The 25,049-nt window shown below is 38.4% G+C and overlaps 4 protein-coding genes across 5 annotated transcripts; all 4 read left to right on the top strand.

Moving 5' to 3' along the window:
- Positions 1 to 1,255: 1,255 nt before the first annotated feature.
- On the top strand, positions 1,256 to 6,152 carry LOC126799147 (protein CHLOROPLAST J-LIKE DOMAIN 1, chloroplastic). The gene is made up of 10 exons (XM_050526277.1): positions 1,256 to 1,478; positions 1,827 to 1,914; positions 2,017 to 2,121; positions 2,234 to 2,311; positions 3,040 to 3,095; positions 3,800 to 3,857; positions 4,714 to 4,839; positions 4,935 to 5,030; positions 5,696 to 5,767; positions 5,883 to 6,152. The coding sequence occupies exons 1-10, from the start codon at positions 1,372 to 1,374 to the stop codon at positions 5,943 to 5,945; spliced, it is 849 nt and encodes a 282-aa protein (XP_050382234.1). The 5' UTR covers positions 1,256 to 1,371; the 3' UTR covers positions 5,946 to 6,152.
- A 1,748-nt stretch (positions 6,153 to 7,900) lies between these two features.
- On the top strand, positions 7,901 to 12,868 carry LOC126799032 (cell division cycle 5-like protein). The gene is made up of 4 exons (XM_050526142.1): positions 7,901 to 8,184; positions 8,970 to 10,679; positions 10,947 to 11,228; positions 11,934 to 12,868. Exons 1-4 carry the CDS (start codon positions 8,008 to 8,010, stop codon positions 12,645 to 12,647), a joined length of 2,883 nt encoding a protein of 960 aa, XP_050382099.1. The 5' UTR covers positions 7,901 to 8,007; the 3' UTR covers positions 12,648 to 12,868.
- Positions 12,869 to 13,744: 876 nt separating this feature from the next.
- Positions 13,745 to 17,793, top strand: LOC126797628 (low-specificity L-threonine aldolase 1-like). 2 transcript variants are annotated; one of them, XM_050524299.1, is made up of 11 exons: positions 13,745 to 13,872; positions 14,016 to 14,093; positions 14,592 to 15,051; positions 15,500 to 15,611; positions 16,117 to 16,167; positions 16,359 to 16,430; positions 16,531 to 16,663; positions 16,795 to 16,853; positions 17,038 to 17,138; positions 17,383 to 17,449; positions 17,532 to 17,793. In XM_050524299.1, exons 3-11 carry the CDS (start codon positions 14,609 to 14,611, stop codon positions 17,571 to 17,573), a joined length of 1,080 nt encoding a protein of 359 aa, XP_050380256.1. In that variant the 5' UTR covers positions 13,745 to 13,872; positions 14,016 to 14,093; positions 14,592 to 14,608; the 3' UTR covers positions 17,574 to 17,793. The 2 variants fall into 2 exon arrangements, with proteins under 2 accessions (XP_050380256.1, XP_050380255.1); XM_050524298.1 differs by lacking the exon at positions 13,745 to 13,872 and having other exon boundaries at positions 13,943 to 14,093.
- A 4,549-nt stretch (positions 17,794 to 22,342) lies between these two features.
- On the top strand, positions 22,343 to 23,790 carry LOC126797629 (protein LIGHT-DEPENDENT SHORT HYPOCOTYLS 1-like). Its single transcript, XM_050524301.1, has one exon. The coding sequence runs from the start codon at positions 22,891 to 22,893 to the stop codon at positions 23,500 to 23,502; it is 612 nt and encodes a 203-aa protein (XP_050380258.1). The 5' UTR covers positions 22,343 to 22,890; the 3' UTR covers positions 23,503 to 23,790.
- The last annotated feature ends 1,259 nt before the right edge of the window (positions 23,791 to 25,049 follow it).

Genomic DNA, 25,049 nt, shown 5'->3' with positions numbered 1-25,049 from the left:
TTGTTCGCAGGGATTGGGCTAATCGACTTGGGGAGTCGTAAACTTTCTGCTAGGAATTTGTCTACTCATGACCGTATTGGTCACTAAGTTGGCTGAGAAGCATCGACATGCCTCCATTGATAATCTGCTACCGTCCCCTGCGGGTATCAAGGCAGGTGCATTGCTTATATTTGCTGCGATGGGGATACCTCAAGCGGTGACTTATGGCATCCCCTTTACATTGGCCTCCATATTTTGCAACAACTCCGGCGGAGGACAAGGGCTTTCGTTGGGAGTCCTGAATATTGCAATTGCCGTACCACAAATATTTGTATCTCTGGTGAGCGGTCCGTTGGATGCTGCTTCCGGAGGTGGTAACTTAATTACCGGCGTTTGTTTTGGGAGCGTTTGCTGCTGTTATAAGTGGAATACTGGCCTTGACTCTTCTATCGACTCCTCCAGCTGATGACAATCCATCTGAAAATGTTTTAGCTATTGTGTGATGACCTAGTCTCAATTAGTTTGTATTAGGAATTTGAATGTACATTTTGTTGTTGTAACTTACTTATTTTTGCTATTTTCAGCTAAGTGTACATGTTTTTATCAAGATAAATTCATTCTGAGTCATCAAGAATTCAATCAATTGCTTAATTGTCTTTCTTAAAATACGTATCTGCATTCATGTAGGTGTACAAAATTAGCATGAAGCATGCATCTCGAGCCATGCTTGTTTATCTCAGTATCTGACTCTCTGCTTTCTCGCTTAATTGAGTTAATTTACCTCTGGGGATCGACCAATTGATTCTTCTTCTTCTTACTCCATCCTCTTCCTACACCTCGATCATCCCAATGAATTCTGCGAGCATATTTAGAACTTTGAGATGCTCGATCGTCGATCGATCCCTTGCTAATTGTCTCGCCTAGCCTCCATCCCTTGCTTTTCGGTGTACGAGGACAACGCTTTGTATTTACCAACTCACCAGGCCGAACTAGCTAGAAATACACTCTGATGTCCTAATTAAATCTAGATACATATATGTATCAACCAAAAAAAAAATCTAGATATATATGCTACTTGAATTGATGTACATGTAGCTAGAGTATTAGAGATAAATATAGATGTTTGAAGCTCTAGTAGGGTTTCTACTTCAGAAAAATTATGGATCAGCAAATACTTCAAAAACATTATGAATAGATCCCTCAGTTTCTAGTATTTAGTATTTTGCCCCATAATAAATTTATAATTTTCTCCCCTGTTAATCTGTTATCCAAATAACCCAACTCCCCAACTCCAAACACACTCCCCTCTTTGATCTCAAAGCTCAAAACTTTATAAACCCTAAACCCAGTAATCCAAATTCCAAAACCCACCTCAATTGTTTACCAAAGCAAATGGCTTTAGCAATTTCCCATGCTCTTCTCTGCCCCAAATTGCAGTTTCCCCAAAGGAGCTTCCGCCCTAAAGCTCCACCTATGAGTTTCTCTCCTCCCAATTTCAGGTGATAATCAAGTTCACTTTTTTATGTTCTGGGTTTTGTTCAAATGGTCAAATTTGATTGCTTTATGTGATAATGTGGTTGGTGTTGGAGTTTGGGTTAATGGGTTTGTGAGTTAAAGTTTACTACAATCATGCAACTAGTTTGTCAAAGCTTGATTAGTTATTTATGGGATGAGAATCAGAAAATGTATGCAAAATAAGGTCTTGATAGAGGTAGGGTTGATGGGTTTGTATGGAAAGTTTGACTACTATTAAACAAGAGCTTTGTTCAGATTGTTTGTTTGTTTATGTATATAATGTTTTAAAGTATACTTTAGCTCCAGGGTGTTTAATGTATCATGTTTTGTAGAGCAATTCCACAGAATAGAAGGATAGTGTTGGCCGCGGCGTCTGCAGCTGGAAGTTCTAATTCGGACAGTGATTTGAATCCGTATGAGGTAATTAGTGTTTGTATGTTGTAGACAGTGGAAATTGGTTTTGCAAGCAACTGAGGGATTTTGATTGATGGTTGTGTATTTCTGATTTGTTATGTTTACCAGGTTCTGGGTGTGAACCCAATTCAGGGGTTTGACAAGATCAAGTTAGCGTATAAGAGAAAACACAAGGAGGCTATGAGCAACGGCGATGAAGAAGCTGCTGCTAGAGTAGGTTCCGACCCTCTCTCTTTCTCTGTCCCCCTCTCTCTCTATGTATATATATGTACAAGTATATCAAACATGTAGCTGCGAAAATCACAGTATCATATTCCTTATGCAGCTGGAGAAAGCATATGACAAACTCATGATGTCACAACTGACAACCAGGAAGAAAGGCATGACATTTGGATCTTTCGAGGTACATGCACTGAAGTCAAGTTTCATTTTTCTGATTCTGTTGAAGCTACTTATAAAAGGAGAAAGCAATTAGAAGTTGAATATGCAATCATGTAGTTACTGCATAGATTTGAATTTTCATTACTGGCTTAGTATTCAATAATATTATGGGCACTGGCTGTTTGAGTTACTTTTTTAGGATTAGCTACTATATCATGTTGGTTTTATTCTAGTTCTTCATTTTAAGATACTGGCCTTATTGAACCAGGGAATAGCTAGGGAATTGGATCTAGAAGATATATTTAGTACTAATCATTGAATAAATGTTGGCAACTTTATCTTATACAGAAACTTGTATAACTACATATTAAATCTGATGGGGGTCTGTCAGAATGAGTATAGTGGTCAAGTAAGAGTTCACTGTTATCATTATCTTCTTTTCGGTTGCTGAGATTTCAAACTAGGAAATAATTGGTTCGCACAATACCTGACTGATCAAGATGCAGCACTAACTTTATATTGTTAAATTTTTAAGAACTATATTTTGCTTGTTTCAGATATCACTCCATCTTGAAAGAGCACATTTAATAGTCTTTCCATTTGGATTCTTTTTAAATGTGCTCTTTCAGGTATCCATATTGTTGTAATAAGAGAAAGTTGGAGTTATCATATCAACTCCAATTTATCATAAAAAGATTAATATTTTTGCCTTAGATTGAATACTTCCGTTATTTTTCTTCTAAATTGCAGGTTTCAAAGGATATAAAATATGCTGATAAGCAACCGATTGTACCATGGGGGCCTAGGTTCGTCTATTCTTGATTCTGTTATCGGTGATAAGTAGCATAACCAAACTGTGCTGCTGAATATAAGGGTCGTTAATTTCTGCTGATTCATATTCATCTATTAAGCTTGTAATTTATTGAAAGCATAGAATTAGGTGGCTTTCCTTCCAGCTAGTGGCAGTAAATAGTGCATGGGCCTGGGCACACTGAATCCATCTCCTAGCTTGATAGAGGAGTATCTGTTGCCCATTGTTTAGGATACTGTACCTTATATGTGCTGTCCTCAGAGTTCCTCCTGTACTGGACTGATGATGATCCTGCCACATTAAGCAGGCCATATAAAGTTGACAAGACTGATTTGCATACCCATTGCTTACCCATTCTTCTTTAGACAGTCTAACAGTAATGCATTGTAAATGCAAATTTGGAAATACAAGTCGCTGGTTAGACACTTAAAGTAGGGATAATGCTGGTTACCTTCCCAGACCAGACAATTTTATTGATAAGGATGATTTTGATGCATATGTTATTACAGAGAGGTTTCTGTTTCACTCCGCATTGACTTTTTTCTAAGCATGACTGGCTGCATTCTTATTTTAAATTAAGATCTTAAATCCGTTTTCTAGTATTACCTTCATCTTTGATGGACCGACTGTTTTAAAAGGACATATCTAGTCTTGTAATGGCGTTGTATGCTAATATTTTGATTTCTTATATGTTTACAGGTTCACCAAGTCCAGTGTAAAAGATATGCGTATCAACCTGGCAATTTCTGCAGTTTTTGTAAGTACTCAAGGAATGTTTGTTCATCTGCATCCTTTTCTTTATTCTTGTTGGATTATTCTGCAGTGAAATTGAGTGTGGCACTGCTTTATGTACTGATTTCCATATATGCAAGCGAAGCAATTATATCTCAGTCGCCTGTCTTAATCTAGTTTAAGTGGATTCTGGTTCATGCAGTCGTAGTTACATGTGTCTATCAATAATCAATGTAATTGTACTCTTTGTTTAAAAGAAAAAGAATCCTGCTTTCACTAGGTTCGGCCTCTGTTCACATTATCGTGAGTCAACAAATGTGCATGGGACCAACTTCTCTATTTATGAGTTATGACCAATGTAATTGCCTTAAGCTTTGATTAGCACAAAGTGAATGTGGTGGTGCACATGCATCTGCAGACCATGGGTGGTTTAAAGTTCTGAATCTTTATTCCTGTGATGTTGTTATACAATGTGTGAGATCTTATATAGATATTTTAGTCTATTTGGATGTGATAAAAAGTTTTGCGGAAGCTCATGTGAACCGTCACCATTGGAGTTTCCAGTTAAGTGACCATCTGACTAGGGCCATTAATTTCCACTAAAGGTTCTGGATTCAAATCCTGGGGATGGGATTCGGAGCTTATTCCATAGTTAATAGGTTTAGAGACCAGTTATGATCTTGTTATGCAATATTCAAGTTGAACAATTGTGGGTTACCCATTGCATATGCTGTGACATGTATAGTCGTATTTCTCTTATAGCTTTGATAGGCAGAACCACAGAACTATATGGTCTAAGCACACCTTATGAAATGCTATAATCTAATTGTTTTTTTTTTCTTTTCTTGCTCCTCATCTTTTGCTAATTTTCTGTTCTCCAGGTGGCTTGGATTCTTATTATGCGCAATGCTGACTATAAACCCCTCCAATTCTTAACCTTTGCATTCGTTTATCGCCTTTTTGAGAAGTTGAAATCCTTTGAACGACCTGTAACTCCAACATATACAGTGAGTCATATCGCAACACAGATTTGCGTTTCCCCAAATTTTTTTTTTTGACACCATAATATTTTGAAAGTTTCGTAAATTACTTCTTGATGCAGGAAGAGGGTGAGGAAGTAGGGAAGGGACTGCAAATGGGAAAACGGCTGCTTCGTTCTCTTGGACTAGTCTTTGGCTGTATAGCTGTTGCTTCTTTGGTATGTTCTCTTGTTTCAAGTTTTGGTGCTTTAGAAATATGTTAGTAGGTTAAATATGTCAAAAGCCTTCATATTGATGATGTGATTGTTATACAAAATGAGCTATGGTTTCATACCTAGCTGTTGAACCCAATTTTTGGACAATCTTTAGTTGTATCCATATAAACTGATGGATAGAATATTATATTGCTTGTTGACATATAACCTTATAGCATGCGGTCACAATTCCACGACAGTAAGGCCATGAATAAAACATGGCTCCTATCCCCTGCAGTGGCCACCTGTAGGTTTTGATCCTATAATTTCACGATGTGTGTGCTCTAAGATCTCTGACAATAACCATTGGTAAATGAAAGAGAAACAAAGGTTGGGGGAAGAATTTGAAAATAATGACCCTCACTTGAGTTTTGGTTACACAAACTTTTATCATGACTTCTTAGTGGTGTCAAGAAATGTTAAGCAAGAAACTGGAACAAATTTATCAGTGATTGGTGACACACACACAGTCCATTCTCTTCTGTTTTGTAGTCTTCTGATCTCTTAATTTAGCTCCACATCGTGATTTCAATAATCTTGTTATTTCACTTCCTCTTGTTTATGTTTCCCTCAGGGCCGGGTTCTTGTATATGTTCAATTCACCAACAGTGTTAGTTAATTTCTTGCAGGGATATACCGGTTCTTTGAATGTGATTGAGTATGTGACTAGTTACGTACCTGCAATTCTATACAACAACCAGGTATCGACAACTAATGTGTTGGCATTTGCTTTTGATAGGCTTTTTTTTGTCTTTCTGGCAGATTCTATATGAAGATATATTCTTTTCCCTTAATCAAATATGCATGTTGGTGCAGGAATTGATAATCACCTCGGTAACAGCAGTCATGCTCTACATTATGGCATCGTATTACAGGTGATAAAACCTGTTTATGGCATGGGGTGAGTTATCATGAGCGAACTACAGGTGAAAACCAGAAATCTGAAATTTTGAGAGAAAAAGTAGTTTGAATTCAATTACTATCACATGTAAATACCAACTGAGTAGAGTTGGTTGGTCTTTTGAGTTGTCAATGACTGATGTAGAACAAAGTGATATGCAATAATGGGCATAATCTTTTCTGAGATGGAATCGTTTCATATTACCGGTAATCCTTGCTCCTTTGGTAGTTTGGATTAGTGTTTTAAATCATGAACATGAAATGTACTTAAACTCTTGAAGTGGATTGAAATATAGGAAGGTGTTCTTTAGCTCTGCAGGTATCAGGTTCTAAATCGTAAAGGATCAATTTATTGCTTATGGAGCTACGAGAAACATGGAGCTCAGAAGTGTTCAGTTCATCACTTAGAACCGTGAGTTTAGAGGGAATAAAATGCCCAATTCACCCATGGTTAGCCCCATTTCTAAACAGTTGACTCCTTTGAGAATCATCTTTTATAAAATTGGTTATCTTTGGTTAGCTTTGCTGCTGGTAATCTCTCAATTCTTGGAAGAGTTTATAACGATATTGGTGGAGCTGGTTGCTGCTCACAATGATGTTTCGCTTCTGACGCACGAGGCAAGAAGCAACACAGTTGCTCCCCAACTCTCTGCATATGCTTGCAGCTTAGAACAGTATCAATCTTTCTTTAGAATTCTCCAAGCTGCAATTGCAGCCCAATTTTGATGTTGAAATTCCGGAACATGTGTTTTCACTAATCCTTTTTGAATCCATGCATGCAATGGCAACGTTTTCATATATACTTTCAATGTTACCCTTGGTCGTTCATCCTTCCTTAATTTGGGTGACTAGTGGTTAACATATGAACTTGAAATGTTCTCAAACCATTGAAATGGGTCGATGAAAACTGAAAAGGTGTTCTTTAGCTCTGGGAAATCAGAAGCTCATATTGGAAAGACGAGTTGCTCCTTATGGCTCTACAATAAGTAACCTAAAGCTCGAAATTGTTTAGCTTATACTCCCTCATAATACCCCCAAGTCATCCATGATAAACCCGATACATCTGTCAAACAGTTGACGCCTTGTATAATCATTTTTCTTAACACCGTTACAGTGTTACTATCTTTGAAACTAAGTAAAACACTTTGAGATATTCAAATGACACGTTTTTTTTTCTTAATCACGGGGTGTGGTGTAGTGGTTGTTGACCGCGGTAACTATTTTGATCAGGGCTTAAAAGTGGTTTTGATTACAGGTTCGATCGGTGGACAATGACATTACACACCTCAGCGTTTCTGATGGGCCTTGAAAGCAAGGAGCTCGGCTTTCGTTGGGCCGCTGAGGACATTACTGTGACCAGGGCGCCCGGGTGCAATACCGGGCTGAAACCATTTCACATGGCCCCTGTAGGGATTAGTCTCACGCTAGAGGTATTACTTTCGGCTGTGGTGATACCCTGCAGCTCTGGTTGTGGACTGCCCTCAACTCGCGCATGTGAGTGCCCATGAGCATTGGGGGTCCCAAACTCACTCGTAATGCATGTTAAATAAAGAGAAATAGTTTTTTCGTACATTCTTTTCACTCACTCAAATAACACCGTCTTAATGTCTCTCACTCATCAAGCTTATTCAAATAGTCCGACTCATGCACAACACCAACTCCGATTCGTGATTCATGCACAAACCAACTCTTTGCATTAACACACCTAACGTATTCAAATAGTTGGGAGTCACGCATAAACCAACTCCAATTCGTGAGTTAAGTAAAGGTAAAAATCTTGAGTTATCCGTGTAGTAAGTTAAAGTGGTTAAACAGTAAAACAATATTGTAATTTCCTCCGGAGTCGGGTCGGTTCGGCCAAACCAAATACACACCGACATATAAAAAACGAAGACCCAACGTCGCCTCCAGCTATTTGGCTCTCTATAGCCAAATCCAATCTCTCTCTCTCTCTCTCCCAAATTGAACTCTCTAGGGTTTAATCGAATCCCCAAATCTGAATCCGATTTCCCCCAAACCCTAATTCGCCGGCCGGGTCAAGATGAGGATCATGATAAAGGGCGGCGTGTGGAAGAACACGGAGGATGAGATCCTCAAGGCCGCCGTCATGAAGTACGGCAAGAACCAGTGGGCTCGAATCTCCTCCCTCCTCGTCCGCAAGTCCGCCAAGCAGTGCAAGGCTCGCTGGTACGAGTGGCTCGATCCCTCTATCAAAAAGGTACCTACTTCTTCTTCTGCTTCTTAGGGTTTTTTCAGCTTCCTTCGATTTCTTCTTCTTGTTCGTCGTTTTAGGTTGCAATGTGTGGCTTGTTAGGTGTTGGATCGTGCTTGGTTGTCGTTTTCGGGCTCGATTGTTTGGTGGTTTCGACGATTTTCGTGTGGGAAGTGGTGTTTGTTTGTTTGATTTGTTGTTTCGAATGAGTATTTGGTCAGTGATTGAGTGTTTTTGAGTTTGCTTTGCTTTGTTTGTGTGGTGATATGGTTTCCAATGAGGACTTGATTTTGATAATACTGTATGAATATTGTCACGTTTGTTTAGTTAGTGTATGGTTTATCGGAAAAGATAAAGAGTTACAATCAGAAGTTTCAATCTTTACTTCTATTAGGCGCTAAGCAGGGCTTTTTCATGTACTTGCCGTAGTAGTATGTGAAATTGAATGTAAATTAGGCTCAGGTGCTAGTTTCGACTGAGGATATGATTAGAAGAAATTGAATGGTTTGAATTTGGTTGCCGTTTTTTTTTCGTTTTTGGTTGATTTGCTATTTTGGTATTATTATTCTCCGGTTTGTTTAGTCAGTGTGTGGTTAACGGAGAGAACAGAGATAACTATGAGAAGTTCCAATGTGTAGTTCTATCTAGGGTGTAGTGGTTGTTTTAGTGCAAATGGTGGAAATGGAATGTTTGAATCAATGTTGATTTTCTCATTGTTGGAGTTCCTTTGATTTGTAGGGTTTTTACGTGGTGGATTTCTAATGGTGATTTGGTGGCTTTGATTGTTGCAGACTGAGTGGACTAGAGAGGAGGATGAGAAACTTCTTCATCTTGCTAAGCTCATGCCTACGCAGTGGAGGACAATTGCCCCAATTGTTGGTCGTACTCCATCTCAGTGCCTTGAAAGGTATGAGAAGCTCCTGGATGCAGCCTGTGTCAAGGATGAGAATTATGAGCCTGGTGATGATCCACGAAAGTTGCGGCCTGGAGAGATTGATCCTAATCCTGAGTCTAAGCCTGCTCGTCCGGATCCTGTTGATATGGACGAGGATGAAAAGGAGATGCTTTCTGAGGCGCGAGCTAGGTTAGCCAACACCAGGGGAAAGAAGGCCAAAAGAAAGGCTAGAGAGAAGCAGCTGGAAGAGGCCAGGAGGCTTGCTTCCCTACAGAAAAGGAGAGAATTAAAGGCTGCTGGGATTGATGCGAGGCAGCGAAAGAGGAAAAGGAAGGGGATAGACTACAATGCTGAAATTCCCTTTGAGAAGAAGCCTCCACCAGGCTTTTATGATGTTGCCGAGGAAGATAGACCAGTTGACCAACCTCAGTTCCCTACAACCATTGAGGAGCTTGAAGGGAAGAGAAGGGTTGATGTGGAAGCTCAATTGAGGAAACAAGATATTGCAAAGAATAAAATTGCTCAGAGGCAGGATGCTCCATCGGCGATATTGCAAGCCAACAAGTTGAATGATCCAGAAACAGTTAGGAAGAGGTCAAAGCTTATGCTTCCTGCACCTCAGATTTCGGATCATGAGTTGGAAGAAATTGCAAAGATGGGCTATGCAAATGATCTTGCTGTGAGTGAACTCACAGAAGGAAGTGGTGCAACTCGAGCCCTTCTTGCAAATTATGCCCAGACACCAAGGCTGGGAATGACACCCTTACGTACGCCCCAAAGAACACCCTCTGGTAAAGGCGATGCTATCATGATGGAAGCTTCAAATCTGGCCATGTTGAGAGAGTCTCAGACACCATTATTAGGAGGAGAGAATCCACAGCTGCACCCATCTGATTTTTCTGGTGTCACTCCTAGAAGAAAGGAAATCCAGACACCAAATCTGATGCTTACTCCTTCAACTCCTGGAGGTGCGGGCCTTACTCCTAGGATTGGCTTGACACCGTCAAGGGATTCATTTGCCATGACACCAAAGGGAGTCACTCCAATGAGGGATGAGCTTCGTATCAATGAAGATGTTGATATGCATGATAGTGCAAAGATGGAGCATCGGAGACAAGCTGAGTTAAGGAAAAACCTTCAGTTGGGTTTAAGCAAGTTACCACAGCCCAAAAATGAGTACCAGATAGTCATGCAGCCAGTTCCAGAAGATGATGAAGAACCTGAGGAGAAAATTGAAGAAGATATGTCTGATAGGATTGCTAGAGAAAGGGCTGAGGAAGAAGCACGACAACAGGCATTACTTAGGAAGAGATCGAAAGTACTACAGAGGGAGCTACCGAGGCCGCCTGTTCCTTCAGTGGAATCTTTGAGAAAGTCCTTGTTGAGAGCAGATGAAGATAAAAGTAAAGTAGTTCCTCCCACTGCAGTTGAGCAGGCAAATGAAATGATTATGAAGGAGCTTCTTAGTTTACTAGAGCATGATAATGCAAAATATCCACTTGAGGAAAAAGTAGATAAGCGGAAAAAGAAATGTACCAAGCGCAGTGCAAACTCTACTTCTGCCGTCCCTGAGATAGATGATTTTGAAGAAGATGAACTGAAGGAGGTAGGTTAACATTTTGTATCTTTTTTATTCCTGTTCTTTAATTGCCTATTTTCTCTTTTGCCTTATAGCTTTCATATCCATGCATCTCATGTTCATACATGCTTGGTCAAACAGAGACCCCTGCTTTGTATTAATCAAAGATCGTTTATATCATTTTATAAAATATCTGGTACTGGGAATGTATATTTAATTGTCTGACACTAGCTTTGGGTTTGTATAATGGTTAATTGTCCTTAAGTTTATAATTTTTTACCATTTTATGAGCAGGCTGATTCAATGATAAATGAAGAGGTTCAGTATCTTCGTCTTGCAATGGGACATGAAGATAAATCCTTGGATGAGTTTGTTGAAGCTCACAAGAAGACCATGAATGAATTCATGTTTTTTCCCAAGCGCAATGCTTATGGGGAGTCAACTATTGCTGGGCATGAAGAGAAACTTGAGGCTCTGCAAAATGAGTTTGAGAATGTGAAGAAGAAGTTAGACGATGATCTCGGGAAGGCAGCGAGCCTTGAGAAAAAGGTTAAAGTCCGAACACATGGTTATGAGGTATGTCTCTGTCTTATGTATACTTTGAATTTTACTATAAAGTTTGAGACTTGAGAAAAACTTTCTGGAAAGACAAAAGATATGGTCATGATTCCAGATATGCTGTCATGTTTTTCTGTCATCATAGCTATTTATGATTATGCAGGCACACAAAAGTGTTTAAATAAGTGATTTCTGTATGCAATGAAAATGAGTTACTATCTATGCATAGTTTGTGTTTCACTATTTTGAATTCTAGGCTCAGATAATTTTGATAGGTAGGTTATATGTAAGGAATGCACAGAGTTTGTGTGGATTTACAATCTCAACTGTAGCTGTCCAGTAGATACACCGTTACTATATCTTAAATTAATTATTAGTATACAAATGCACCACCATGCTAATAAGTTGGCATCGATAAGATTCATCTTCACCCTTATGTCATGTCTGTTGTACTTGTACACTACTAAAACTTGTGATATGTTTTAGAAATAAAAGATGGTTCAAATCTGTGCATCTCAACTTTCCTACGTTATTGTGATGTTCTGAATATAATGTTTTGACCCTTGTGTCTAAGCAAGTTGTTTATATCTTCTTCTTTTTCTGTTTTAATTATGTCTACGTATTGCCTATTTATGCTATCCTTTTCTTTTTTATTTTTGGAAGTTGGTTCACGTCAAATGGACATTATGTATCTGAACCCCTTCTCTCTTTTAATGTTTCCAGATGCGAGCTAAAGACACTCATTGGCCTAAAATAGATGAAACTTTCAAGCAGTTGGACACTGCTGAAAAAGAACTGGAGTGCTTCCGTGCTTTGCAGAAGCAAGAACAACTAGCAGCCTCACACCGAATAAACAACCTTTGGGAAGAAGTTCAAAAACAAAAGGAGCTTGAGCGCACTTTACAAAAGCGGTATGGGGGTCTTTTAGTGGAGATGGAAAGGGTACAACTCCTTAGGGAGAAATACATTGCAGAAGAACAAGTACAAAAAGAAGCTGCAGCAAGAAATGATATCGAATTGGCTGATGCTTCAGCAGATGTGACTGTTGCTCAGCCAACTGATTATGTCGTTCCTACAGGTGCCACAGATGATCTTGCTGCATTTCATGGTGAAAGTACTGACCGTCAAGTGGTTGGTACGGAAGATATGTCAGTTACCACAGATGTTAATGTACCTATCAACACAACTTCTGTGGCAGAGGGTGAGAGTGACATACCATCACAAGTTACAGCTCGGGACTCTGTTACCAGTGGCGATGCTGTTTCAGGCACTGTGGGAAATGTACATCCTACAGAAAATATAACAAGCACAGCTGTAGCCAATGACAAAGTTGATGGGGCAGAAGTAGCTGAAGATGATGGTATTGTCAACACAGAGGTGACCACTGTTTCTGCTGGGGTGGTCGATTTGGTTGAAAATGCGCCAATGCAAATATAAACTTGAGAGCCTAGTTTAGGCGATCGACTTTTGCTATCAAATATGCGAAGTTCCAACTTTATATCGTTGAGTTGCTGATGTTGTATCTCTTTAAAACCCATTACCTTCGTGCATTCTCTGAAGCTTTATGGGACTAACGATTTGCTGGTGCTGAAACATTTTTGTTCATTAAAGATAGTCAACTAAACAGATAGGATGAGTTACGTCCTATTTATGCTACATTGAACTTTGATGATATGGGTTACGTACTCATGGATAACCTTACCAACTAAGCACAAGGTAAGATGGACCATCTTTCTTGCTGGAGGGATAAGCTTGACTGCTTGAGCAACCACTCAAGTTGACCTAATATGTAAAGACTATAAAGCAGTAGCTGTAAACTAATAGAATTCCAAGTAGAATTTCATCGATCTCCATCACCAATTCTGCTAGAGAAGAGGCTTGCCGGTGTGAGGTAACCCGAAAACAATTTCATCTTAATATCTTTTCACCTCTTTTGTAACAGAATTTGGTGCCATGTTGAGAAATTTCGAATCCAAACTTCGAACTTTCGACAATCACTTTACGATCTATGTCACGTCAAATCTTCTATATATGCTAAGCCTTTGTATCTGCATCAATCAGAAAAGATATGCGTGTATGTTCATTTTCAAATATGGTTGAGGGAACCTTCCTTGACCAAGAAAAATGTGTTTTTGCTCCACTTGTAGCTGCCAAACTTCGATTTGTTAGCTCTTGTAGCAGCCAAACATCAGTAATAGATTGATGTCCCAATCAAATAGGATGCCAAACTTGCGAACTAGCATTTGATCCGGTATATATATTAAGGCCTTTCTCTAGGACAAACTGTTGATTTGTTCAGGAAGAAAATGGAGAATTGAAAGCAAAATCAAATTTGGTCGTGGAAAAGTATAGTCCATTTTTTAAGGAAATATAACAAACTAGAATTGCCCCACATAGATTCCATATCAAACCTGAGTGCGATAGGTTAACTACAAAAATAACAAGTATGGTAAATGAAAACTATGATGCTTTGAAAGTGAGTTGTCAATAGTAGAAGCCACATCAGTTTGCATAAACACTTGGTGCATTGTCATCTTGTTAGATGCATGTCACTCCCTCACTCACAACCACTATATTGTTGTTTCTGGTGTGTGAATCCTGTGATTCATTTTAACTCTTTCTGAAGTGTCTGGGAAGAACTACGACCCTTCATTCACATTAGGTCTGGCCCTTTTGGAATCTTGTACAACAGTTTGTAGATACTTCTCGGTCTTATTCTATTATTCATTCAACAACCTTTGAGTATTTGAAAAAGATTATTTTCAGTGCTATTTATAGTTGATGCTTGATCATTCTGGTTCATAGGTTTTCTGGGCAGTGAAGAGTTCTGCTGAGATCAAAGTTGGGACTGAGACCCCATTGCCTTAGCATCATTTGTGATTGGTATGCGCATATATCTCTCTTTTTCTTTCATGCATGGTTTTGTACTAATGTAAGCTTAGGTGTCTTAAATTCCCTAAAGATCGGTTCTTGGGTGTGTTGGAATGGTCCAGTTGGATCCTGAAAAATTCTGTTTTGTTTTGACCATAAGAACTCCGAATCCAGATACCCTTGAATTAGGATCAACATAAAAGAAAGTACATGAATATCAAAGAGGGGCATGATCAAAATTGAACTCTAAATGCTTTTAGTTTCTACCCACATGCAAGAGATTCATACAATTTGGAACTTTCTTGGGATTCCTCTGCCACATTTGTAGAAAACCCTCTCAAATTTTTTCGTACTACTAATTGATCATTTTGGTTAAGTGCCCCAGCCATGGTTGCTGAAAGGGAATTCTGTAAGCATCTGTTATCTGTATTTAGTGTTAAGAATTCCTGATGTGATTCTAGTTGTAGTTAATACTGAACTCATCCATGTGTCTTTGTCGGTTGGCTCTAGTTTCTTGTTCAGCAAAAATGGTGACTCAGACAGTTGATCTCCGTTCCGACACTGTCACCAAACCGACTGAGACAATGCGCAAGGCCATGGCAGCTGCTGAGGTTGATGATGATGTTCTCGGCTCCGATCCAACAGCATTCCTCTTGGAATCAGAAATGGCAAAGATAATGGGCAAGGAAGCAGCTCTTTTTGTACCATCAGGCACTATGGGAAACCTCATTAGTGTGCTTGTTCATTGTGACATTAGAGGAAGCGAAGTCATTCTTGGGGATAATTCACACATTCATATTTATGAAAATGGAGGCATCTCAACAATTGGAGGTGTGCATCCAAGAACAGTGAAAAACAACAATGATGGCACAATGGACCTAGATTTAATTGAAGCCACCATAAGGGATCCAAGAGGAGAGCTTGTGTTTCCAACCACCAGACTCATCTGCTTAGAGAACTCACATGCAAAGTAAGGATTATCTTTTTCTTTCGTATATAGTAACACAATCAGTACATAATCACGTGTTGTTTCTTGAATAGATTATGATAACCGGCCACTTGATTAATTCTATATGATATCTAGACTCCCAGTCTTTCCACTTGGTTTTTATTACTCCAGGTTGTTGGTCTGAGAAACGTTTGTCATCTTGTATTATATATGTTGTTCTGTTGCTCATTATTTTATGTGACCAACAACCATGGCTATGGTTACTAGTTTGTTTTGTTAACTAAAATTCAAGGCTTGACTTGAGTTTCTTAGTTTCTTATATTATTAGAGGCCATCCTTCTCGTAACTGGGAGAAGGAAGAAGGGCCTACTTGGTTGATTTGCACAAGTGAAGCCTCTTTGCTTTGGATATGAAAGCTGTGTGTTTCACTCTGATAATCGGGTTGATTTCCTTATTTCCTGAATTGCAGCTGCGGTGGTAGATGCTTAACTGTAGAGTACACAGACAGAGTTGGAGAGATAGCCAAGAAGCATGGCTTAAAGCTTCATATTGATGGTGCCCGCATTTTCAATGCATCCGTTGTAAGTATATCTATCTTTTATGCTGTTAGTTATGAGCTGTACTAATGTAATGAACTTGTATAATAGTCTGCATAACAATTTATATCAATGATCTGGATTAGATGGATTGAAGCTTAGACTGCAAATGAACTAGTTATGCTTTTTCAACCGAAATGTTGAACTTAGATGCTGACCAGGGGAGTTAAATAAATGATTGTTTCCTATCATTTCCAACACTAGCATTGAGATCTTCAATACCAGATTTTATAATTTCAGTTACTTTAAACTACCTTTACATGCATAAAATTCTTCTGGTCTGTGTTACCGAGAGCATATTTGTGCTGATACATGACTTCATGCTTACTGTGATAGAGCAATTTGGATCTCATCTCTGCTTCATAATGCCAACTTGTTTGCAAAAGTACAGTTTAATTGAAATATTTTGTTTCATTTAATATCAGAGTTTGTCCTGATTTGAATATCGAAGGTACATTTTCAGTATCTAATTCAACATATTGGCTTACAGGCACTTGGTGTTCCAGTTGATAGACTCATTCAAGCTGCTGATTCAGTTTCGGTATGGTTCCTGTCATTGGTACTTTTAGTTATCAGTTCTCATCATGGTGCCTTTATTGACTAAACTACAGTTCATAGTGGAAAATAAGCCCCCCCCCCCCCCCCCCCCCCAAATCTTTGAATAAATTTACCACAATGATTCCTGTATAATGTAGTACAGTATTCACTTAATCACCCTCTCTATTTAACCAGGTTTGTCTCTCAAAAGGTGTTGGTGCTCCTGTTGGATCTGTCATTGTTGGATCCGAAAGCTTCATTACTAAGGTACATTGGAAATTCAAATTCACATTGTATATAAAAGGCAAACCTATCTTTTTCATAATGTTTTCTTTCTCGTTATGTTTATATTATTTTTACTTCTTAGGCTAGAAGGCTCAGGAAAACTTTAGGTGGTGGAATGAGGCAGGTGGGTATCCTTTGTGCGGGAGCATTGGTAGCTTTACAGGAAAATGTTGCTAAGCTTGATGGTGATCACAAGAATGCTAAGACTTTAGCAGGTATATTCTCAATCTAGATGCGGTTCACTATACCAAACTCTTATTCGAACTTTGAAGGAGAGCCATCACATCTATTCTCAAGCAATTGAGCATTTTGATGTTTCTCACTTGCCAAATTTTTGTACATTCAGACGGACTAAATCAAATCAAAGGAATAAGAGTCGATACTGAGACGGTTGAGACAAATATTGTGAGTACCGTGTTTTACCAATGTTCAAAACCTGTTATGCGTACAAACTTAATTTGATTACAATGCCAATCATCTTCGACATGATCTGCAGTTTCGAACTGTTTTTACCACAAGATATCAGAGAGTTGAAATGCCAGTGGTTATTTTCCTAAACTTGATAGCCCCTTAACATTTTGCATGACAGCTATACGTTCATGTTCTTGGGGGTTCTACGATCACTGCAGAAAAGTTGTATAAGAAATTGGAAGAGTACGGTATACGTGTGATGAAGGAAGGCTCATCAAGGTTTGTTTCACTTCTCAAGCTTCTTCTAAGCGCCATATATCAGTATTTTTAACGCACTATTATATTATTCAGTTCATTGCCAAAGAAAAAGGTTTTTCTTTTGCTTCACGAGAAAACTTGGAACCTGTTGGTTTTATTGATAGTTTTATGGTTTCCCATTGCATCAGCCAATGCATCTAGGTTATTGCAGTGGTAAAAAAGCATATACATGTGAGGCTAATCTTAAATTTTTCGTTTTCTTCAGCATTAGGATTGTTCTCCATCATCAGATTTCGGCAAGTGATGTGCAGTACACTATGTCCTGCTTTCAGGTAAACTAGATCATCACATTGATCTCCTACTACTATTTTTCTTGTTGCCCAAATTCATTTTTCTTTTATGTCAATGTCACAGAAAGCTCTGACTGGAGCCCCTGAAGAAAATGGACACTTATGAGAGAAATCTCACCATTGTCCTTCCATCCTTGTTTGAAAATGTTGTTTAACATCTGGGATAGTAATAAGTTAGATCTACCTGGACTTGGAAGTCATGAATATATGTACACAAGGAAAACTTGTTGAAAGTTGTTTGTGTAAACTTGTTGTATGGCACTTCATTTGGACGTTTTGAAAACTTTATTTGTACGCAATCTGTAACCCTCTTATGGGTTCCCTCACTTCAGCTCCTCCTAGCTTATTTCCTTTTGAAACAGACGTTTGTGCAGATCGATTAGGAACCTGAAAATGCATCGGACTTACAAATTTGGTGCAGAAGCTTCGTTTACTTTCCTATAGAAACAAGTCAACAACTTGTCTCGCCCCAAACTTTTTGGACATATCTAATCTCAGTAGACCAAAACTAATGATACTGGTTTATGATCTTATTCTTCCTCATCTACGAGGTGCTTATAGGCAACATATAAGTAAACACATCTCAATTACAACTGCAAAACAAACACAATCCATCCAAAATACGTAAGCCAAGAACCAAACACATCTCAACACATTTATTATAGATGCTTCAAGGTATTTCCCCACAATTTTGTTTCAGCCACATCAACTTTGCTAGTAGAACAAGATTTTTGACTCTTGAATTCAAGATATAAGAGATTTGAGGATTCGTGAATCAACGCTACTTGTACTACTTTTTGCTACAAGTAATCTCATACGTAACAGACTTGTTATCTGTATGTGCATTACTTTCCTACAGCCTTAAGTGTACCACTATTTATTCTAAACTGCCTTTGCATATGCATGTGATGTTGAAAGACTCATTTTATATGCATATAGTGTAAAAGTCCAATTATAATTAGTATAATTGTTCTATTACTAAATCTGGACCTGAATGCATGAATGCGTACTTGAAAAAAGTTTCCGCGAATTTGTAGAAGTCTAATGCCGCAAATGTGCAAACTCAGACGAGGTTTTACAGAGTTCTAACTGCCTTTGGTTACAAAACTAAAACAATGGGGTAATAGACAAGTATATATGTACTAATGTAGATAAAACCCTTGTCTTCTGTAAAACTAGGGCATTAAGGTGACCTAACCTTTAACAAGGGTGCCTACAAGACTATAGGTCCAATGAAGAAGTGCCCCAAATGAGAAATTTTCACGTCAAAGAGTTTCATCTCATCATCTTTTGCCCATAGTTTGTCATCTGGGAACAAGAGAGTCAAGCCAGAATCAATAATGTTAACTTCTTTTCTGACAACGAAATTGGTCGGTGAGTGAGGCCTTGTCAATGTGATCCTTTGATTTGGTGATCTAGCTAGGTTTTTTTTTATTCGGTGGTAATTCGTTATTAAGAACAATCTAGCTTTAGATTCTCATTCTCTATTAGAGAATCGATAAAAGTAGATTGTAAAAATCTATACTCTCCAATAAATTAAGTTGATTGAAATCATTGAGGAAGCTTTGGCTAACTAACACCGTGTTGGAAAATTTAGCGCTGGTTTATTTCCTGTCTTGTGATAAATTGACGAAGATAGGGACACGGGCAGTATTGATTGGAAAAAATTGACAAGTAGAGGAGAAGTCGTACGTTGTTGTTATTGTGGGGGTTTTGTTTTCTCTGTCAACAAGCATTTCCCGTCACGTACTCAAACATATACATAAAGGAAATTAAATCATTCTGGTTGTTTGCTAAAAGTGGGAGAAAATATTCGTTGGTGATCGATCTCTTTATTGGCGATGGAGTTGTGTCAATTCTTATGGGACATGATCGAGCAAGATTTTGGACGAACAAGGAATTTTCTACGAAGGTTCCTCACTAGTTAATGGATTTGCTGCTTTCTTCGATCTGAATTTTTATTGATTGATTACAATCTCTTCGATCTGTAAGCACTTCGAATGGCATAAACATATTACATATTTGTAATAATTCCTCTCAGAAAGCTAACTACCTAATTTTATTTTATTTTCAAACTTTGTTCTTCTGAAAATTATCCTCAAATGTCATCACATTAATTGGAGGCTTGGAGCAATGAAATTTACATCTTAAGTTTTGTGAAAATACAGACGTGTAAAGCATCTTAAAAAGAAATGCTACTAATGAAACTAATAATTGTTTGTTAAGATTGGAGCTGATCAGTTGATCTAATAACTGTGCAGATCAGGCTTAGAGTTGCTCTAGCGCACCAGAAACCTGCTGAATTTGAGTAAAACTATATTTTACCGGTTCTGCTCCCTAATATGTAACATAACTAAGGCCAAGGGAAATTAAAGAAATGTTTGTGACTCTGTGAATACTCGTTTCTTGTGTCTTCCTTCCTTCAACGGACTCCTAGCTAGATTGCTAGGTTGCATAAACTAGGCAATAACGTTGTGCAATGTTCAACGTATTTGTTTGTTGGGTTTGAGATTCCAGATGCAGGAAGTATGTTTCTTACCTTAACTGGAAAGCATGTATATATACTAGATAGAGTTTCCGATTAAGATTTACTACTGTGTAACGTTGTACTGTATGATGATTGATCGACTACTATGATCCTTGTGCGTCAAAGCTATAGGCCGAAGTGTTCTAAATAATTGTAGTGTGGTATTTTCTTATTCATTTATAATTTCAAATTTCGTAAGTTTGTTTCTTAGCCACTGTTTTTAGTGCTTAATCACTGTTGAATGTCAATCCATCAATCAATCAATCAAGTGCTATGTTGGACGAGTCTACTAAAGCAACCTCCCCAACTGGCCCCAACCAAAATAATCACTCCTAGCTAATCTCATCTCCATATTTTGAATTCCTTGCTATTATTGCTTTTCTACGAATCTACTGTCACTCGAAACATCTAAAAGAAAGATATAATTCCATTCTCAAAACATAAGAGTACCCTTTTTTTTTCTCCCACAAGAAGCATCTGAAATACACATACTTATTTTAGAGTCAAGATTAGGGTAGGTTTGGTTGTAGGACTTGTAGCTAGCGGCTAGCATATCGGAGTGTTGATCCTAAATTCCTAATCGACCCCGGAATAATTAACCAACTTGATCAATCCTTAAAGGTTGGAAACCAGATTAAACACTAACAGCTGACCAATCCAACTTTCTTTAGAATTCTGCTTATGCTCTACAGTCTAAACCATGCATTCGTCTCCTTCAATTCTACTGTTCTACAACCGCCTCTACAACACCAGCAAGCAACGTCCTACAGTTGGGAAGAACAGAAACAGAACGGCGAGTGGCGTTCTAATTTTCATCACACTTAGGGTTTGAGCGCAGATTCGCTGAATTGAAACGAGCACCGGCAATGGGATGTTGTGAGGTTGGGAGTGATGGTTTATTTTTCGGCCTTTGTCAACTAAAATGCCATGAACACGAATGCCATCCTAGCTACCTGAGATCAAGTACGTTAAGTGGTGACACCAAAAAATTGTAGGCCAAGTAACTTCACAAAATGACGGGTTACACTATGACTTTTATCTCAAGAGGGTGAAGATCAGCAAGCACATTTTGGTCATATCAAATGATTGTTTGGGGGTATCTCATTTCATTGTTATCAACCATCATAACGAATTGACTGTAAATTAACAGTATTGCTAAGCAAATCAAGATCAAGAAATAGAGGATGGTACAAAATTTTGGTTATAGGTAATTGCTTTGAAATTTCCCGCATTTGTTTCGGTGCATCGTATTATATTCTGCTAAACCTAGATATCAATTGCAGTTTACATTTCCATAGTTAATTTAACAACCGATCAGAGATTGCTTCGTGCGCTCTATTTCTCAATTAATGATGATATATAATGAGTTCCCGAGCCCTGGTGTGTATCATCATTATACTAGCTACTTATGCGTCACTTCATAGTACAAATGTGCAATACACTGCAATACTACCATGCGTACCATCACCACGGCTGCACGGCAGAAATGGCCATATGGGCGCCTTGAAGTTTTACTTAAGAAAGACACTGCTTGGGAAATAATATTACAACCGAGCCTTCATTTAATCTCATTGATAAGGTAGTTAAAGACTTGAAGACATAATGTCTTGTCAAATTTGATTTATTTGAAAGAATAACTATGTATAGCTCTCCACCCTCTCTCTCTCTCTCTCTCTCTCTCTCTCTCTCTCTGCAGATGACGCTCATGTTAGGAAATAGGAACATCCGAACATGTATTCCTTTTTCATTGATGATACATTCTCTCGAGCAACTTCACTAATCATTTATTCAATTAGTGTTTCGATTTCTTTAACCAAACAAATTATACATGTATAAAATCATGATAAAAAATTAAATGATGAGTTTGGTAACATGCACGTATTCACAAAGAATCGGTGAATTTCTGCATAACTTCTAATGTTGATCAAAATTCACATGTCATTTAGTATAAGTTTCATTGAGAACAAAAACAAAATGCGGAAGTAAAAAAGGGTTTGCAAATACGTAGTTTTTCTGAAGCAATTACGATTATACGCGTAGATTAAACTAGGTTCGACTTTAAACTGAGCTTATTGAGGTACATGAGGTACTTTGTAAAAATTACATTGTTAATTTTGAAAACAATTTGGCAATTTCAAAAACTCAAAAGTAATGAAAGTAATAATTTTTGAAGTTGTATGTTTCAGTTTCCATGGAGAGGAGAGCAGAGGAGAGGAGTTGGTGGTTTAATTTATATCAATGTCATGTATGTCAGTGTCTGTGTGGCAATGGTCACCATCAACTCTGCCCTCTGCCTAACTTGTCCTATTAAGGCAAAATATTTTTCCTCCATCTTTACTTCTTCCTCCTGTTAACTTTATTTCAACTCTCAGTCCCTCTCTCTTTAACACAGACCTGCACAGACTCCTCTCTTCCTCCTTGACCACTCTCTCTCTCTCAGTCTCAGGTGCTTCCCTTTATCCTCAAAGATAAAAAGATGATGATCATCATCACTATGATCTGAGAGCTACTGAGACTCCATCTCCTCTCTCGGACCCTCAAAAATTATTATCCAACTGCAGTCTTCCAAAGGTTTCCTCTGCAGGCCGGACTAGTTCGTCACTCGAACCAGCTCATTAAGTTGGCTAGTTTCCTCAACTAGATTCCCAAACCCTGATTCAGTTCCTTTTCCTTCCATTTCTGACAATCTTATTTATGGAAACCATGCACCTTCTCACCTTTATCTTCTTTGGACCAATGGTAACTCCACTCCTACAAGCATAAGATTTTGAGTCTCTCTCTCTCTCTTTCATTTCCCCCACTAAGAGACAATACACCCAGAAAGAGGAAAACCCTAGAAATTAAAAACCAAGGAAGAAGAAGATCCTACTCTCCATCCTCATCACCAGTACCAGCCATGGACTTGATTTCTGCAGCTCCGACCAACAATCCCAGCAGCGCCTTCGTAAATCCATCTGCCTTAGCCATTGGAACTAATCATGGTACAGTAACGAACAGTAGTACTACCAGTCTCATTACTTCTCCCAGTCGATACGAGAACCAGAAGAGGAGAGACTGGAACACCTTCTGTCAGTACCTCCGCAACCACCGTCCTCCGCTGTCCCTCCCCATGTGTAGCGGGGCCCACGTGCTGGAATTCCTCCGGTACTTGGATCAGTTCGGGAAGACCAAGATCCACAACCACAGCTGCCCCTATTTCGGGGTGCCAAACCCGCCAGCGCCATGCCCCTGCCCGCTTCGACAAGCATGGGGCAGCTTGGACGCCCTCATTGGGCGCCTCAGGGCAGCCTATGAGGAGCATGGAGGGCGGCCGGAGGCGAACCCTTTTGGGGCAAGAGCGGTGAGACTGTACCTCCGCGAGGTTCGTGATTTCCAGTCAAAGGCTAGAGGAGTGAGCTATGACAAAAAGAGGAAGAGGCCCAAGCCAAGGCCAACACCATCACCAGTACCAACAGCTAGTACCACGACCAGTGGTACTAGTACAACCTCGTCTGCAACTCTCGCATAAATGGGTATAATTCTCCTTGATCTCTTTTTCCTTTAAAGGAAACGAAATGTACGTTGTTATGATTGGTGATTTAATTTGTTTCTGATGCTCTTGAAAATCCTAGGTTTTGGGGGTTGGAGATCATGAGTTGGCCCTAACTGGGATCTGTGGGTAACTCTGAAATTACTCTTTCAATCTCTAGCAAATAAGCTAGTAGTAGTACCTAGGAAACGTACGTTAGTACCTGAATGTGGAATGGTGAATGTATTGCAACCTCAGTTAATATCAGATATTTTAATTAGTAAATTTGATCTAGTTTATTGGCCTAACTTCTATATTAGATGTTAAATCATCACACCCCCATATATACATGCATCTAGTTAGCCAGTGGCTGTCTGTAGAGATTTATTGTTGATTATGTATGAGTGCATGACATGATGTGCTGATATCATAGCGTTGGTTTTCAACTTATTTGCGCTTATAGTCAATCTAATATCAAGAGCATAGAATTATCAACAGCATTATTCAGTTTAATGTTAATTCCAGTTTGTATTCCCCATTGGGTAAGCGAGGATCATATTCATGCATGTATGATAAATAATTATAAGTGGAAAGCTCACGAGTTTACATATAGTGTTATATCTGGGTTAGGTATCATTTTCTAAGATAATCATATTAGCTCTATAATTAGGCAAAAAGACAAACCTTAAATTATCTTTGCTGTTACTGATTCTGGCAAGAAGACAAATAGATAAATAGATAATATGACCCATCAAGGCAATAAAAGATTAATAGTTTAGAGATTCAGACTATATCTAATCAACCTTTTCAAAGTAAATCTTGTATGGATGGTAGGGTTGTATTGAACAGCCCGTTTTGGACTAAATCTGATTGAATGTCTCCCTTGAAGGGTTTATGATCAGATCATTTTTAAGGTCTGAGAACCAGAGGTGGAAATTTGCATGTTTTTTCTATGCTTGTGCATATTCCAAGTTAAACAGCCTCTAAATTATTTGCCCTAATGAGTTAGGGATTCTCTTTCTTGGGCATAAACTCTGCATATTGATCACCTGTTCATGAATATTTATATATGTATAAAATAGACATAGTTTACCAACTACGTACACACTTTCACTGCACTACCTAATAAATACTCGATCTTCAGCGAGGACCTTGAGACAATAAGACATGAGTTAAGATGCTAAAGGAAAACTTAAGTAAAAGATGTAATACGTATGAATAGAAAGTTTGGCTTGATTGAAAAGTTGCTTTATTAATGGCCACAACGATTCTATAAACATATGAATATTTGTACTGACCAAAAGTCCAAAACATAAATCTTGAAATCATGATCTTTTGTGTATCAAGGCTTTCCTGCATCATGAAATTGGTCAGTTGAAAGCTTGTTCATTCATGCACTGTAACTTGGGAACTAGATTAAATTTTTTCTTTGTTTTTGATTGAAAGAATATCACATAAGTTTAGCTAGTACTTATTTGCTGTTTTTCTCTATTTGGATATATAATTTCATGTGAATTGAGAATGTAATCATAGGTACGTTTATTATT

This window comes from Argentina anserina, chromosome 6 (genome assembly GCF_933775445.1).
Source record: "Argentina anserina chromosome 6, drPotAnse1.1, whole genome shotgun sequence".
Classification (NCBI taxonomy): Eukaryota; Viridiplantae; Streptophyta; class Magnoliopsida; order Rosales; family Rosaceae; genus Argentina; species Argentina anserina.
This window is presented reverse-complemented; position numbering and strand designations above follow the sequence as displayed.

Excerpts from the sequence above, each read along its gene's own strand:
- LOC126797628 (XM_050524299.1), top strand. The coding sequence starts at position 14,609 with ATGGTGACTCAGACAGTTGATCTCCGTTCCGACACTGTCACCAAACCG. Across the intron at positions 16,664-16,794 it reads GAATGCTAAGACTTTAGCAG|ACGGACTAAATCAAATCAAA; the intron begins GTATATTCTCAA and ends TTGTACATTCAG. Across the intron at positions 17,450-17,531 it reads ACACTATGTCCTGCTTTCAG|AAAGCTCTGACTGGAGCCCC; the intron begins GTAAACTAGATC and ends TCAATGTCACAG.
- LOC126799147 (XM_050526277.1), top strand. The coding sequence starts at position 1,372 with ATGGCTTTAGCAATTTCCCATGCTCTTCTCTGCCCCAAATTGCAGTTT. Across the intron at positions 5,031-5,695 it reads GTATAGCTGTTGCTTCTTTG|GGATATACCGGTTCTTTGAA; the intron begins GTATGTTCTCTT and ends AATTTCTTGCAG. Across the intron at positions 5,768-5,882 it reads CAATTCTATACAACAACCAG|GAATTGATAATCACCTCGGT; the intron begins GTATCGACAACT and ends ATGTTGGTGCAG.
- LOC126799032 (XM_050526142.1), top strand. The coding sequence starts at position 8,008 with ATGAGGATCATGATAAAGGGCGGCGTGTGGAAGAACACGGAGGATGAG. Across the intron at positions 8,185-8,969 it reads TCGATCCCTCTATCAAAAAG|ACTGAGTGGACTAGAGAGGA; the intron begins GTACCTACTTCT and ends TGATTGTTGCAG. Across the intron at positions 11,229-11,933 it reads TCCGAACACATGGTTATGAG|ATGCGAGCTAAAGACACTCA; the intron begins GTATGTCTCTGT and ends TAATGTTTCCAG.
- LOC126797629 (XM_050524301.1), top strand. The coding sequence starts at position 22,891 with ATGGACTTGATTTCTGCAGCTCCGACCAACAATCCCAGCAGCGCCTTC.